The 16,982-nt window shown below is 44.3% G+C and overlaps 3 protein-coding genes across 3 annotated transcripts in view; 1 reads left to right on the plus strand and 2 right to left on the minus strand.

Annotated features, from left to right (window-relative positions):
• Nucleotides 1-3,562: 3,562 nt before the first annotated feature.
• LOC106821447 (28S ribosomal protein S6, mitochondrial-like) lies at nucleotides 3,563-5,701 on the minus strand. The gene is made up of 3 exons (XM_014826260.1): nucleotides 5,572-5,701; nucleotides 4,962-5,101; nucleotides 3,563-4,523 (listed from the first exon to the last, which is right to left on the minus strand). The coding sequence occupies exons 1-3, from the start codon at nucleotides 5,617-5,619 to the stop codon at nucleotides 4,325-4,327; spliced, it is 387 nt and encodes a 128-aa protein (XP_014681746.1). The 5' UTR covers nucleotides 5,620-5,701; the 3' UTR covers nucleotides 3,563-4,324.
• A 271-nt stretch (nucleotides 5,702-5,972) lies between these two features.
• Nucleotides 5,973-7,966, plus strand: LOC106821446 (uncharacterized PE-PGRS family protein PE_PGRS10-like). Its single transcript, XM_014826257.1, has 3 exons — nucleotides 5,973-6,086; nucleotides 6,472-6,941; nucleotides 7,126-7,966. Exons 2-3 carry the CDS (start codon nucleotides 6,473-6,475, stop codon nucleotides 7,611-7,613), a joined length of 957 nt encoding a protein of 318 aa, XP_014681743.1. The 5' UTR covers nucleotides 5,973-6,086; nucleotide 6,472; the 3' UTR covers nucleotides 7,614-7,966.
• Nucleotides 7,967-10,869: 2,903 nt separating this feature from the next.
• Nucleotides 10,870-16,982, minus strand: part of LOC106821448 — a 15,880-nt gene continuing 9,767 nt past the window's right edge. Inside the window, exons 2-4 of the mRNA XM_014826261.1 lie at nucleotides 14,472-14,561; nucleotides 13,451-13,624; nucleotides 10,870-12,765 (exon numbers count right to left, since the gene is read on the minus strand). Of these exons, the coding sequence (XP_014681747.1) occupies nucleotides 11,983-12,765; nucleotides 13,451-13,624; nucleotides 14,472-14,561 (1,047 nt within the window). The 3' untranslated portion in view covers nucleotides 10,870-11,982. The remainder of the gene's footprint in view (nucleotides 12,766-13,450; nucleotides 13,625-14,471; nucleotides 14,562-16,982) is intronic.

Genomic DNA, 16,982 nt, shown 5'->3' on the forward strand with positions numbered 1-16,982 from the left:
CTCGGAGATAGAAGAGCTATTACGGGAGCCACGTGCATGCAGGCACGCGATTCCCCGCTTAACCTAAATCGAGCTAAGACAGCTAAGACTAATAAGACAGAGACGAATCCAACAATTGGTAAAAGTTTTGACCGCTTCACGGATTAGGAAATAATTGGTGCGGAGTTCTTGAACGGTTTTGACAGGGCCAGAACGTGTGTAACAACCTCTGGCACCTATATATCCTATCCCAATGAGCACATGTTGCACGAATTATGCATATTTTACCTATCTAGGTGCACATCGTATTGTATATATACGTATTCTATTATACAAGATATGCAATTTATCAGGAGTAAATAAAAGGACGTGCTTTTATTCACTCCTGAAGTCGTTACGCTGCATAATTTCGTGGGTCGCGCTTCCTATAATTCATTGCAAACGTCGGGCTGAAAAAACGTTGATTCGCGCTACTTTCTCTGTATTTCGCCGCTTCACATAACATAGAGACGATGGTTGGTTACATTTACCATAGATTATACAAACACGTGTTTGCATATATCTATGCATGCACGAACATCTTTCATTGGCGCTGTTAAGGACGTGCGCATGCACCCATGCACCCAAGCACTTGCACGCGCGCGCAAAGACGCGCTCAAACAGACACAAGCACGGCGTGCCATCTTATCAGGTATAATTAAGCATTACTTCTTGTACTATTGCATCAGTTTGTACAGGAAAAAAGACACACGCAAAGGCTGCATCGTTACGGTCGCGCCTTCTCGATATGACCGTTACGACACTTGGTGAGGAAATTCGGCTGAAACGCATTCCTCACACTCGCCGCTCAACGCGCCTTCCCGCTCTAAATTGGCGCAACGACACACTTTACTACGATGCCTCATACCGCACTGGCAGTATCAGGATTCAGGAGTACACGAATGAAATATGCTGCATGAATGAAGGGTGGTGCATGAATGAAGGGTGGTGCATAAAAGGTGTTGCATAAATGAATGGTAGTATCGCATTTCTACAGAATTCGCCTTTATACAGCGTCCGTGCGCAGTAGCTCAGGTGTTCAGTTCCCGTTAGTAGCTTCTACCATGTGCGCGAGCATAGAAACAATCGGTAGATAATATAGATCTCTATACACTGTACATGTCTATGTGCGCGACACACACGTACCGTGAGGTGATGAGTATCCCTTACCTTACTTTTCCTACGAAATGTTATAGGATAGGGGACCAGTTTTAATTCATGAACGTGCTATTCGTTTGGTTACTGAAGCGTTCTTTTGCGCAAATAGACTTGGAGAACTTGAGTAGATCGTAGAAATGGCTTCATATCTATATTACGTCTCTGTAGCTAACTCCCAAATCTCAAAATAGAACTATAGCTAGACATTGTGGCACGTGTTTTCCCAGTTGTATTTAGTGTATATAGCAGTATGTAATGTAGATTACACGCAATATAGGATTTCCGTAATATTTTGATTTTTGAATCGTTTCTTTTTCTACTCTAGATTTATCTTTCACACGAAATGCAACCAAGGGACAATCAGCTGTAGAGCTTGAAACTTAAAATTTGGTCTGAATTAGCCTACGTATTACATCAGAAACTCTTGATGGTCAGAGAAATATTGTGTGTTAAAGTGTAATAAAGCACGAACCTGTGAACGTACATACATCACATGTCCATATATTCATGACTATAGGCTATCCATGAACGGCCAAGTTATATATATATAATTATATGAAATTTTATTGTTAATTAAATAATTGTAATTGTTATTGGTAATTTTCTTTCAACCAAGTGGTCACCAACTGAGCGCTTGATTTCCCGGGCAACGGCAGGTGTCCTGCTAATGTAGAGTACTGCTAACAAAGATTATGATTATGAATATTTGTATGCATATCAAAAGTCAAATTTGAGTTCATCTGACAGGGGCGTAGACAGCGGGGGGATGGGGCTATATCCTCCCCACACTTATTGAGGTGGGGTGGCTTTCATTCCCCCTACTTTCAGAAAGAAAATGGGAAAAAATATTTTACAGACAATAAATACTGGATATTTATCTACAAATCCATCATCGCTATTCATACTCTCCTAATATATTATTACAGAAATGGAACGTGACATACATCTACTATAAAATGGCTGTAACTCGTTCCAAGAATGACATTATTTTACTGAAACTCAGACGGTTAATTTTGGAACCATATTATACGATTTTTTTTCTCAAAATTTCCAAAGTTTTATCACTGCTCACGAAAGTTAAATCCTTGCTTTATTCAAAATTAAAATAGACCTATTGAGAGTTGCGATATTGATTTTCACGGGGATTGAATGGGAAATTTCATCTTACTTTGGGGGGGGGGGTGCTGAGACCCGACCGGAAGTATATTCCCGATTTTGTATAAGGGGTAAAAATATGCACGTTTTGGTTCAAATATGATTGTTTTTCTCATATTTTTTGGCAGTTTTAACGTTCTTAGTAAAATATACGTTTTATCACAATTTCAGGAGGAGATGATTCCAGTGCTGTAGTTGTTAACGGGGGGTCGGTAGCACGAGGCGGTCGCCCCACTAGAAATTTCACGGCAAAGGTATTTTGGCCTAGGTAAGTGTGCACTGGTAACCCCAGTGAGGGCATGTACATAGCACAGATTTGGTAGTAAGTATTTTAGTCTTTGGTTCCCCAAAGGTAAAAATACTCAACTCAACAGTGATGTTATTGTGATGAAGATTGTTTAATAGTACTGCCTCATAGTGCAGGAAATTGCATCGAAGGGGTGTTACTTTCAACAAAATCCCCGGACCCCCTCCCCCTAAACAGGAGGGGGACACGCCCTAAAGGAGGAAAAATCCTGATATTCTATGATAAATATGTCCAAAATTGATTGCTTTTAGATTGCAACTTTTTAACAATTCCACACAGTGGGAAGGAGACACCCCCTCCAACCTCCCCCAATATATATAAATATAAATGCCAACAGGTAATGGCCAATATTTGCGTTATGAAGTTCAAGTGTATAAAACTAGATAACAAAATGTGTTAAAAGCATACACGTAATTCTAAATTACACATTTGTGTCACGGGAAACAATTCTTTGTCACTGCAGACTTCATCTATTAGATTTCGGTGTAGGAATTGGTATTAGTACAAATATTGGCAAGGATATGAAATCAGCTTAGGCATCATTAGCAGGAATACATGAATTAAAGACCTCTAATTAATGTGCTCCTGCCAGTATGTGACACCATTCTGCAAGGAGGCAGCTAGGTCAAAAACATAGCCCAGCAAATTATACAAGTTTTAGAAAACTAGAAATCTTCGAACCTATCAGTTTGATTTGCTTTTAAATACTACTGTACAAAAATAACTTCTTTATTATGTTGAAAGATCAGAAATATATCGTGAAACCAAGTGAGTTGTTTTGTTGAAATGATGCATGGTGGCAACTGAACCAGGTTTTCTCAAATTAATTCTCATACGTGCCTCGCGATCTTCTCCCCTGTGTATCGCTGTCATACAGGCAGTTTTAATTTTACAGGAAGCTTTTATACAAACCCAAAACACAACTTTTGTAAGAACTAATCTTTCATTATTTAATTAACAATGCTTTTATGTACATGCACAAATTCACATCCACATACCTTTATTATCTACACCCTACCAGCAACATTATTCCATCGTGTCTAACTCAGGGGTGAACTCTTACATTAGTTTACCCCGACATGACAATCGTGAGAAAAGTGATCCCAAAAATTGCCAAAACCACATATTTCTGTTAGGCATGCTATGACATCCCAAAGATAATGGTTCAGATGATAATTACTTCAATTTTGTAACGGATCCACACATTGACGAATGCAAACTTTTGTGGCAATTGCTCCATTATCTTTTTCAAGTTGTTTTGACAGTAGCTCGAAAACAGTTGTTGTCACTAGAACAATACAACAGGTTGGTTGTCAAAACAGTTGTGTTACCTAACATAGGGATTTATTTCCAAACTAAACCAACCATAAGCTAAGTTTGCATTTCAAAACACCTGTGTATTTTTGGACATGTTTACTATCAAATATGCTGCTTATGTATGGTATTGACTGTGAATGCAGCCAGCTGTGAATTCTCTACAGAATGGACATTCTGCGGCCAGTTGGGAATCCATTACACTACTATGGATATTCTATGGCCAGCTGTGAAGTCACTAGATAGTGCCAGAGATGACGCCGCAAACTGCCCAGATTACGACCGCTATCACACGTTGTCCGTTTTGCATCCCGCCGCATTGTTCGCCATTATCAGCTCCACATCCGGGAGATCGATCCCCGAACAGATCGCTCACTTCCTGAAGCTGGACAGGAGGTCCTTCCTGTAGGCAGCCGGTTTCGTCTCCTCCTCGAGCGTGCACGGTGGCGCCACCTCTGGTTTGTCTTCGGTGGCGTGGATGCCGCGCTTCACAATGTCGACGTCGCGGCCGATGTGTTCCATGAGCTCTGCTGTGATCGTCGGCGGACTAAAGTATCTCATCAGAAAGTAGCTGAAAGATTAAATTACAGAATACTTAACATAAATATATATATACATACTTCATATTTAATACAGAATACTCGCATGTGGGAGTATGGATATCTGCTAAACTGCTACCCATGCATATGCGCGCACACATGCATGTGTGTGTGTATAGGATAAGCCCTTCATCCGTGAGCAAATACATTTAAATTCTCGATAGTGCACGGCCTCAGCTGGGCTGTGCTGATTAAACACACTTCAGATTTTCAAACAGATTGAAATGATTTATTTCATATATAACTACACAATCACGATAAATCGGGATTCCTGCATCAGCATGTCCTCAGGTTTGGCACAACAGCCAACTATATCCGCATTCGCGCACACCCACACCGCACACCACACTCGCTCCAACACACACACTTGGCTTGACCAGGGTTCGTGTCATGGTAACAGCTCTGCTCACCTTCCCTGTGTGTGAGTGACGCCATGGCGACGCATCTTGTATGGCAACGTGCACATGCCAAGGTTCTCTATCTTGGATACGACGCCTCCGCGATCGATAACAGCCATTGCAGTTCGCTTCAGCGCCGCCGCCGTATTAGGCTACGAACACAGTCACAGATTAGGGACGAATCATTGTTCGGTAATACTAGATACAATAATGTAACCCAACAAGAGTAATGTAACCCTACTCTTGTTGGGTTACATTATAATATTGTATAATCTAGGTAATACTAACACTAATAGTAAATACTAATACTTAGTAATACTATGTAATCATATGTGACACATTAATTGAATTTTCTGGAACCCTAACCCTAATACGTATGCCAGGTATCCCAAACCATAATCCTATTCTAACCCTAATCATTATCTCTGTCTGACAGTACGCAGGCCCCGTATTTACGGTAGGCTACTGTCACTTTCACTTTCAGTAGTCAGGTAGTGTCAGTACTGACAGTGACAGTAGTCAGTACTGCACAGCATAGACTATACACTAATACTGACACACTAGCCTAGGCCTACACAGTTTGACACGGCAAAATCCTAGTGACTATTATTTATGTGCTTACTCTTTGCATCGTTCTGAGAATCAAGGTCAGCTCATACAGTGGCGCCATTTTTTAATAAATATTTAAAGAACAACGGCACATAAACAAGATGTTTTAGTGTTCTTAATCAGAAAGCATGATTGACTTGAGTTTTTCAGCCCCTTGGACCCCGGGCAAGGGCTCTGCCCCTGCACCCTGCCAGGGACCCTAGGGCGAGCCCCTAGACCCCGCCCATTTAGGGCTTTGCGCCAAGGCGCTCGCGGTGGGCGCTATTCGCGCACACTCTTCATATTATACATTGCGATAGAATTAACAGCGAAATCATCTCCCCCACAACTGAGAACCTGTCTACGCCACAGTAAGGTAATGTATGCACGCGTCCTTGTATTTTAGATTTCTCAATATGTGCTTTCGGGAATCAGGCCACTGACTGCGCGGAGTAGGATAAAAGCGAAGAGCGAGCGATGATTCAGTGCACAACTGGTTCACACCCGTAGTCAAAGGTTCGTCAGACAGGAGCCTGTCAAATAATCAAGGTAAGACGTCGTTTTGTTTCTATCTATCGTAATGCGCGACCTACTATATGCGTGCTATTGAAGATGTATATAGGAGAAATGAACAGTAACCGTAAGAACGTAACGTAACGAGGATTTGAGTTTAATCGTTTGACAGATCCCGCTCTAATATCACACACATTAATGTTTCGTGTCGATAGAAGCAGATTGCTCATATGGTCTGTAAAGCAACTGGAAATGATATACTAAAAGTACCAGATGTATATGTCCACTATATCCAGTATGAAGAAAGTTATGTGTAATAACTGCACATGTACATGTACATAGCACATACATTGTACACGTAACAGTAGATGTCGGACGTTTTGCTCTTAAGCTGTAACAGTACGGTCGTCCGATCTTACAGGATGAAGGTGTTGGTAGCAACAATCCTACTGGGCTGTGTAGCCCAAGCTCTGTGCGAAGCCCATGGAGAGGGAGGCATCCTTGGGCTCCAGGGCGGAAACTACGGAGGCGGAGGTCGCGGTGGCGCTGGACTTGGTGCTTCCCATAGTGGAGGACAAAGAGTCACCGTCACCAAGACGACGACATCTGGTGGTGCTGCTGGTGGTGCTGGTGGTGCCGGTGGTTTCCGTGCTGCTGGTGGTGCTGGTGGTGCCGGTGGTTTCCGTGCTGCTGGTGGTGCTGGTGGTGCCGGTAGTTTTCGTACTGCTGGTGGTGCCGGTGGTTTCCGTGCTACTGGTGGATCCGGTGGTATCGGACGTGGTGGCAGCAGCTTCAGCAGCGGCAGCAGCTTCCGTAGCGGCGGCACTGGCAGCGGTGGCTTCAGATCTTCCGCTGTCAAGAGTGGTGGCGGATCATTTGTCAACCTGCCAAGTAAGTAACTGTAATTCGTTAGCGAATGTGTTTCTTAGCGAGTCTTTCCTTAATTTATTTAACGGACCTCACAGTACGAGATCATTAAAGTTATTAAGGCGGTATGAATGCTGTCTGGAATACATATTCATGTATATATGCATTTACTTAAAATAAATGCGTTTCTGTTGTCGTCCTTCTTCAGCTTTTGGTGGCGACAACACCGTCGACATCAACAACTTCGCCAACATCGACGCCAGCACCTTCGGTTTCGACAACTTCGGCAACCTCTACATCAACGTCGAGGCTTTTGATTTAAAAGGATGGAGGAACACCGCCCAGGCCGCCGCTCCCCGTGAGGCCCTGAACCCCGCCCAGACCGAGCAGATCGTCGTCGGAAGCAGATTCCGTAACGGCTACGCGCGTCAGACGGAGACCAGCGGCGCCTCCAGGGAGGGAAGCGGAAGCGGAAGCTCCGGCATCGAGCTGTCTGCCACCCGCACCGCCAGCCAGGACGCCACCCAGCAGTTCACGCAGGAGGCTAGCGGAGAGGGCAGCACCGAGCAGGGAGCCGGATACGTATTCGAGAGGAACAACAACGGAGAGATCCGCTTTGTTCCCGTCGCCGTGGATTCACTGCCGGTCCACTCCGGACCCCGCAGTCAGCTGCCAGCCAGCGCCCGCCGTTTTTAAACCTGGATGCCTAAACGACACTCTCGTAGCTGATCCACGGTACTCCACAGCGCCGTGCAGCAGCTGCGGCGTGTATTTCAACGAGCAAACAGCTCGGACTGAACCGTACATAAACGAGGGCACCATATTATTTTCGGCTTAGGACAAAGTACCTCTTTTCTGAGAAATTTTGGCTCAAAATCCCGAAATTGTTCTGGGGGCCTTCAAGTAAGATTGTAACCGGGAAAGGGAACGCCCGTGTGTATTACGAGCAACTGACGAACTTTCAACTACTCGTGTTAAGCAATTGTGACCATGAGAGACCATCATACTGTAGATACTAACTTTTGTAGTAACAAATATTTGAAATTGCATTAAAAATATTGTTGTTTCGTATAATATATGAAGACGCATCGTGTCGGTAATGGTATCTACACGAATAACGAGATCTTATCCTCTCTTTCTCCTCACCCCACCCCCTCTCTTTCTTTCTTTTTCCCTCCCCCTCTCTCTTTCGTTCTTTCTCTCTCTCGCTCTCTCTTTCTCTCTCTCGCTCTCTCTTTCTCTCTCTCTCTCTCTCTCTCTCTCTCTTTCCCCTCTCTCTTTCGCCTTTTCACAAACTTTCCGCAAACACGCAAAAACGCTCGAGTAACCAAATACAGACATTGGTTTCTGGCGTCTAGTGAAAGTAGGTGATGCGTACAGCTAAACAACGGTAGTCACGAGTGCATAGTAAAGTTACTAACAGACACAAATGTTGACGGATTTGGAGGAGGGTAGCAAGGGGCGGTTAAATTTAAATCTCAATATAAACACTAGAAAAATTTAACCTCTAAAAATCAGGACAGATAATGGGACGCACAATCATGGTTGCAAAGAATGAAATAACGCAAATTCATTACATCAGGTGCTAATAATATCCTAGCTAATAATAGCAAATATAATAATGTATTATTAGCTCCTGAATATATATATATATATTGACTATTGCTTTCTGTTTTATAAGAAGGTGGTTAGAAATGAAATTTAAAGAAATAGCAACAACTAACTACCATCCAGAATAACAATTAAGGGCAATAGTAATAATAATAATAATAATAATAATAATAATAATAATAATACCAATAGTAACGACAACGATAGGGACGACGACAATGACGACAACAGCAACGACGACAACGACGACGACAACGGCTGTGACAACAACGACGGCGACAACGATTGCGACAAGGACGACGATGACAACAACAACTGCAACAACAGCAGCAGCAGCAGCACCAGCACCAACTACAACAACAGTGACAATATCACAATAACCACAAAGACAATGATGATGACGATGATTATTGCAACAATTAATATCGGCGATAGTAGCAGCAACAACAGCAGCAACAACAGTCACCAATATGTCCTCTACATGGTGACCTTGAAAAATAACCAAACCGTTTAAATACGTATGACGCCCTAATGTTATGGCCTGTCTCATGGCCCTACGGTAACATTGTCAATACAAAATACTTAAGGACCTGAGTAATGCCCGAATACTGTTCGACTTTTATTTTTATTTGCTGTTGATGGCAGAATTGCCGTTTTGCTTTTGCTGTTTCCTTTCGTTCATTTACTCTGCCACTGATTTCTGCGTTCATACTTATCAGATATGTGTCAAGAGAGCTTTAATTCCTTCAAACACACAACAAACCCAATGAGCTTTTAAATGCTATTTCGCACATATATTTCTAAAAATAATAGTACGTGTTTACAATATTATGGTATTTCTTGACAAGAAATTATTAACACAAGTAGTTGGAAAGCCACCAGTTGCGCGTTATGGTATCTACGTCCGATGACGATCTGCTCGGTCTGGGCGGCGATCAGGGCCTCACGAGGCGTGGCGGCCTGGGCGGTGTTCCTCCATCTGTTGAAGTCAAAAGCCTCGACGTTGATGTAGAGGTTGCCAAAGTTGTCGAAACCAACGGCGCTGGCGTCGATGTTGGCGAAGTTGTTGATGTCGACGGTGTTGTCGCCACCAAAAGCTGAAGAAAGACGGCAACAGAAACGCATTTATTCTACGTAAATAGAAACATATAAATATATAATTATTAATAACATACACACACACACACACACACACACACACCTCAACACACAACACACACACACACAACACACACACACACACACACACACCACACACACACACATATATATATATATATTTATATATACATATCTATCTTTTCGTTCCCCCTTTCACCCTCTCTCGCTCTCTATGATTATTACTCTATATATATATATACATATTGTAACACGTGTATAATCACCCCCTGAGGAACGACGATGACGATGACGATACTGACGCTATTATTTGATAGAGCTCCTTACCTGTCCGACGAACCTTTGACTACGGGTGTGAAGCAGTGCACCTGATCGGCGCTCGCTCTTCGCTTTTACATTTATACACTTTTCGCGTTGAACAGATTAACTTGACATGCGCGCCCATTCGGTTTATCGTCCGACCCCCTCTAATTTGTTGTAGAGAGACAGACAGAGGGAGAAGAGAAGAGATGAGAGAGATGCAAGAAAGATTGGAGAGAGGCAGACGAGCGAGAGAGAGAGAGAGAGAGAGAGAAAGTGATGACGCTAGGCGTGGGGTGTGTGGGGGGGGGAGTTTCGTTTGGCAAATGTTTATCTTAGTTTCGCATCTATCTATTCTAGGTTATATGTATATATATATTATATCGTATTGTGTGTGTGTCGTGTGTCGGGTGCGTGCGTGCGTGCGTGCGCCGCGCGTGTGATGGATGTATGTCTTGTCTCTCTCTCTGTGCGTGCGTGGTGCGTGCCGTTGCGTGCGATGTGGTTTGTGTGTGCTGGTGTGTGTATCGTATTCTGCTTTGTCTGCCTGCCTAAGTCTGTCTGTCAGTCCTTTCAGTCTGGCTGTCTGTACTGTTCAGTTCTGTGTGTGTGTGTTGTGTCTGTCTGTCAGTCTGTTGTGTGTGTGTGTGTGTGTGTGTGTGTGTCTGTCTGTCTGTCTGTATGTATGTCTGTCTGCCCGTCAGTCTGTCAGTCAGTCTGTCAGTCAATCTGTCTGTCTGTCTGTCTGTTTGTCTGTCGGCCTGTCTGTCTAACAGTCTGTCAGTCTGTCCACCTTTCTGTTTGGACACCATTCCGTCTGTCCATCGATTCATCCGTTCGTGTAGACATATATATATACAAATATATATGCTGCTGATTACATAGAAGAAATATTTCTTAAAATTTCTCAATGCGTGAATAATTCAATTCCGCTATTTTTTCACAGACGAGGAAACTAAAAAGAGGAAACTATTATCGACAGTTGCATCGTTACCACAATTTCGCGCAGAATAAAGCAATAACATTTAAATGGAAATTCTTGTTAAATAATATAAGCATGAATATATTTTCATTTACTTGATCACATTGTTAACGCACTTGCTCGTCATTATATACAATATTCCAACAAAAACACATTCGTTTATACATCAGCAAATTATTTCATATGTTTTGTACAACTATACTGCCCTAATAGCGTTCTCGTTTTCGTTTTTAACTGAACGAGTTAGCACAATCCTCTGCTACACAGGGGTATAGCTAGCGTAGCAAGCTAGCTAGGACGCTCGATCAGTAGATCAGTATATATGAACCCGGGCGCAAAAGGGCGTCAACGCCTACGCTTGCGTTATAAAAACGTATGTAGTCCGAGCGCAGACAGATTTGTCTCGACTGAGCCTACCGAACTTTGCGTCGGCGTTCGTGCATGAAACATCAAACCTGTTTGATTCCTGAAAAGACAAGGCTGCGCTAGAAAAGACAACGCGTCTGCGACGCGTAGTGACGCACGCGAACAGTTGTGTTCATCTGCCTACGTTCGCTGTGCGTTTTGAAACACAATCGAGCGTGTTATTCGCCCATATGCGCCCGGCTCTATAGAAAAGAAAGTTACAGTGAGGAAATATGACTGTTTACAAGACAGTTACGCCGTCAATTGAAATTCATCGATTATGAACGCGCATCAGATCTTCGATTATAACTATTAAAATGAACAAAAACCGAACGATGACTGGTTACATTAGCGTCTGCACGTTAAGGTTTAGTTTTTTATTAAGTTAATAAGGTAAGAATGTATAGACTGCCAAAAATACCTGCAACACGCGCAGATTACTATGATGAAAGCCCTACATGTGAATATACAAGTTAGATAGACAGTTATAAAATAAAAACACGAAAAGGAGCAAGAAAGAGGGAGAGAGAAATATTAAGTGCTTGCGCGTCATAACAAGAGAGAGGCTGAGACAGCTGGCAACACTGATCAGCAATCACATAAATAATCAAATTAATTCGAAGAAAAGAACCTAGTGATAGTTCCCTTTCACACGTAGTGCACCATTCCTTCAGTAGCGTAAATAGGGAAGTCGGCTGCCGGCAGAGTCTTTGCCCGCATCTTGTCCCTATTGCGATGCTTCACCTCGCGCACAGTCTTCACGCTTTTGTTCCTCGTCACCCCAGGCTCGAAGTTCGCGACAATGTAAGTATCGTCAGCGTCGTCGTCGGTGACCTGACTGGCGAGCGCGTGTATCAATGGTCGCCGCCCGCCATTTTTAGGTAGTAAGTCGTTTTTCGCCACAGACACTCGGTCGATGGGCAAGCACGCGGTTTTTTCCACCGCCGCAGTTGCTTTGTCCCCCCGGCAGCCGAGCTTCAAACGTTCTATGCTCTCGGTGATGACAGCGTCGGCGTCGGCGACGTCGTGGCAAAGAGGCGTGCCATCAGTCGGGGTCTCTACCTCGCTGACCGGCGACAGCTTGTGACTACATCGCTCCAAGCTGCCCGTCGCGCTATCGCCGCTGTCGCCACCGCTCGGCGAGCCCGACCCCGAACCACTCGACGCTTCACCGGCGAAGTAAAACGAGACGGACTTTGTCGTCTCTCGCGAGAGGGAGCTGTGAGCGCTGAGCAGCTCGCCCTCGCCTGAGTTCTCGAGGCCGGAGTCGTCGTGATGCGCTGAGTACTTGTCGCTGAGAGTCGGCGACCGCGCTGGTTCCACCTCGAACGCGTCGTCGTCACCGTCGTCATCGTCATCGTCGTCGTTGTGCACCTCTGCGCCGACGCGTTTTCGCAGTTGCAGCAGATCTTGCTGCTGTGTGCTTATGATCTGCAGAGGGAAACGCATGTGATGTTAGAGCTGCGATTCATTGTATCACAGTATTTCGTTGTAGTTTGTGTATTGGTTGGTTATACACTCTGCAGTGAGTATAAAGAACGGAATTTACCGACTCGCGCTGAGAGTGCACGAAGCTGTAAAGTCTATTCAAAATCGTTGATCCATCTTGAGATCCTTTTACCATCCGACTGATTCCAATAGGTTGAATCTTTTTGAGAGCATTTATATATTCAATACGCGTCGCCTTCTAGTCTAGCGTCTCGTTCTTTCTAATGCAAATGATGCTGCAGTGAATGCGGGATATTGAAGCAGTGAATTTGTTTTCTGCTTGCTTCAAAACGCTACTCTTACGTCTGTTAGACTATCTCGGTGTGGGTTTTTTAGCGAGATCCTGTTTCTAGATAACAATATTCCTGCCGTGCCTGGTCTGACCTGTTAAATCGCGATTGTGGAGGAAATTCTAGTCTTGTTTAGTCTAAGCCCACTCTGACCTACTTATACGAACAGTCCTACTTTAAACACGATGAAATATCTGCATCCTTTTAAATACGCTTGAATTTTTAGATAACTCATAGACACGAGTAACTCGTAGAGAATGCACAAAAGAAAGATTTCCTGAAAAATCCGCTTGAATTGACACTCGTTGACGTTAATTATAAAACAAATAACTCTAGACCTCGTCTTTCTTTTCTAGAAGCATTAGGATCGCAGCTTGATCCTTCCTGATCTTTGATTGGAGAAAGATAAGCTTCGAGGTGACGTCCTGCATTTGCTTGTCGTGTTCTAGGCTCATCGCTCTAGTAATGGCGTCATTGCGCTGCAGGCTGTCTATCAACCTCCTCGTCTTCGTCTGTAATAATTACAATGAATAAGAGAAATAAATTTTTCAATTGAGTTATACACAGGCATGCGCAAGCACGCACACAGATACCTGCACACACGCACACACACGCACGAACGTGCAAATGCATGCACACGCGCGCACACGCACCTCAAACACACACCTGCACACACACACATACACAAACGCGAGCACACGCATGCGCACATATGCTAACACGTCTATGCACAAGTGTGTACACAAACATCTGCTAGTACGCGCATACACACGCACGTACCAATGACACACACAGAGCGAGGACAAACTACACACACACGCACATGCACGCACACGCACACGCACACGCACAGGCACAGGCACAGGCACAGACACAGGCAAAGGCAAAGGCACACGCACACGCACACGCACACGCACACGCACACGCACACGCACACGCACACGCACACGCACACGCACACGCACACGCACACGCACACGCACACGCATACTGTCAGTCACGATTGTAGTAGGTGATGGGACCTATACGAAACCAACATCTTCTCTACATAAGTAAATAAGTATGGAATACTGTTTTCAGATATCGCTTTATTCATACTAGGACGACATCACAAATGATGGCGATCTGTAACACACAACATGATTAAACTAATTAAACTGAAACACAGAACATGTGCTTCATCTCTAATCTCTAATAAGTTTTATCTTATATCTAATATTTATAATCTCTAATAACATCTTTAATAAGTAATTAGTCGCGTGGGATGGAATGTGAACAAGTCGGAATGACCCAAAGCTTCTCTATACCGGTAATCAATCGTGTTGCATGGGAGCTTGAGGAAGTCATACTGAACCAAACCTTTTGTATCTGCAGCTTTTTCTGACTCCTCATAACAGCGACGGCAGCTTGATGCAGACTCTCACGCAAATGTAGCACTTCTCTCACCAACTGAAATCAGGAACGATTCTGTCATCCTTGAGCTATAGCTGTACACACACGCGCACGCGTGCACGCACACACACACACACATACACACACACACACCCGCGCGCGCACGCACGCCTACACACGCGCGCACAAGCACGCACGCACAAGCACAAGCACGCAGGCACGCACGCGCACACGTACACACACACGCACACACACACACACGCACGCACGCACGCGTGCGCGCACGCACACACACACACACGTACAGTTACACAGCAAAATTACCCATAGATTTATTCGGTTATTGATCCACTTTAATCCTCTCATCTGCCATTACATGAAAATTCGTCTAACAGGTTTATATATAACGTCAGCTTTCTTCACATAACAAATATTTAACTCTGGTGACAACCGTTATCTTGATTATGCTTTTATTCATAACATGCACGTTTATTTGCATTTATAACGATTGTGCGTAATTAAGCAATATGGGTAGAGTAATAGCCATTATAAAGTAAACAAAATTATGTATATGTGTGCGTTTTAAATAGTAACTACGTAAATAATCTAACCATAACGTCTGGTTTACGTACGCATTCTTCTAACTTATCACGCGTGCATGTGGGGCATGTAACAGTGGCGTGTACAGGATTTGTACCATGGGTGGTCTAACACTAACCCAAACTTGTGAGCACGCGAAGGGGGGGAGTCTGGGGGGCTCTCCCCCATGAAAATTTTGAAATTAGACCCCCTTAGATGCGTTTTCTGCGCGAGCAGGGAGGGGGGGGTCCGGACCCCCCCCCCTGTACACGCCCCTGTGTAATTAAAACGAGGTTAGACGGTGGCTGGCTGGCTGGCTGGCTATACGGCTGCACTGTGATTGTGTTGAATATTTCATAGTGACTATATGGTTGGGTGAACGTGACGTGCCGATGGTGACTGACGCATGCGTACGGCATTCTACTGCGTGCACATGAGAGGCGAAAGGAACGAATCACTAACAAAACCTGACACGCATGCGAACTCTCGCGAATTGCCTATATACTAGCTGCCCTTTACCAAAATGAAATGAATAATTCACGACAGGGTCTATAACGTGCTTAATTAGAAATGTTTTCCGCCATTCGTTACCGGCGTCGATAAATTAGACGTGTTGTTACGAGCGTGGACAGCGTAATATTTTGGACTTATTTTTGAGGATGCTCTCTTTGAGGATGCTCTCTTTGAGGATGCTCTCTCTTGAGGATGCTTTTTGAGAATATGTGATGTTTGTATCCGCTGTGATAGAAGGGGCAGCTAACGGGAGAAAGAAGAGGCTCAGGTATAGGCGTACACGAGGGGATGCGTTTGAATAAAGCATGGAGAATGTGGGACGTGGCTAGAGGCAAGCCGTTGTCAATATAAACTGGTGCTAACTTTATGTAACATATATAATCTGTTTCACCGAGTATTGACCGACATGCAAAAATACCAGATCGTATCTTCGGGTATCTTTTTGGTCAATACACGTCGTAGGCAACGAAGTAATCTAACAACAATGATAATTTAGAGCGGACGAACAGACAGACATACAGGCAAACGGACGGACGGACGGACGGACAGACAGACAGACGGACGGACGGACAGACAGACGGATGGACAGACGGATGGACAAACGGATGGACAGACGGACGGACGGACGGGCAAACGAATGGACGGACATATGGGTAGGCAGGCAGACGGACAGCCAAACATACAGATCACGTACACCCCAATAGAAAGGCTGGGTTGGTGACGTCGCTGTTTTACGTAAATTCTGAGCACGCCTAGATTTACTCTCTATTTACCCACACCATTCGGCCGGACGGCAGTCGCTCACGAGAATATGTCAAAAAGAAAGAAACCAAACACTCGTATTGATCTGGTGAGCTCTCCATGCTTTGAAGAGTAAAGTTAGACCATCGCACGTTTGTAATTTTGTTTGATTTAATCTGTCAGCTTCCGTCGCATTTATGATTGATTTGTACGATCTGTCCACCTGCACCCTTCCTGGGTGCCGACTGGCAGTGTAACTCACACGAGTTTCGTCGTTTCCCGCCACTGTATTGTGTATTGCACTGTATGGTACAGGTAGGCCTATATTGTAAGTTTGTAACCCATCACCATCTATCGGCACTGGCTTATTGTGTGGTCGCTGAAAGTAGGAGCGAGAGAGCGAACGAGTGTGTAAAGGGCAGGAAAAGAGAGAGAGAGAAAGAGAGAGAGAGAGAGAGAGAGAGAAGAGAGAGAGAGAGAGAGAGAGAGAGAGAGAGAGAGAGAGAGAGAGAGAGAGAGAGAGAGAGAGAGAGAGAGAGAGAGAGAGAGAGAGAGAGAGAGAGAGAGAGAGAGAGCGAGAGAGAGAGAGGAGAGAGAGAGAGAGAGAGAGAGAGAGCGAGAGAGAGAGAGAGAGAGCGAGAGAGA

Source organism: Priapulus caudatus, unplaced genomic scaffold, assembly GCF_000485595.1.
Source record: "Priapulus caudatus unplaced genomic scaffold, Priapulus_caudatus-5.0.1 Scaffold73, whole genome shotgun sequence".
Lineage (NCBI taxonomy): Eukaryota > Metazoa > Priapulida > Priapulimorpha > Priapulimorphida > Priapulidae > Priapulus > Priapulus caudatus.

Coding starts and splice junctions, on each gene's coding strand:
- LOC106821447 (XM_014826260.1), bottom strand. CDS start 5,619: ATGGCGCCACTGTATGAGCTGACCTTGATTCTCAGAACGATGCAAAGA. Junction 5,102..5,571: donor TTCTCAGAACGATGCAAAGA/GTAAGCACATAA, acceptor CTGTGTTCGTAG/CCTAATACGGCGGCGGCGCT. Junction 4,524..4,961: donor GTCACTCACACACAGGGAAG/GTGAGCAGAGCT, acceptor TTAATCTTTCAG/CTACTTTCTGATGAGATACT.
- LOC106821446 (XM_014826257.1), top strand. CDS start 6,473: ATGAAGGTGTTGGTAGCAACAATCCTACTGGGCTGTGTAGCCCAAGCT. Junction 6,942..7,125: donor ATCATTTGTCAACCTGCCAA/GTAAGTAACTGT, acceptor GTCCTTCTTCAG/CTTTTGGTGGCGACAACACC.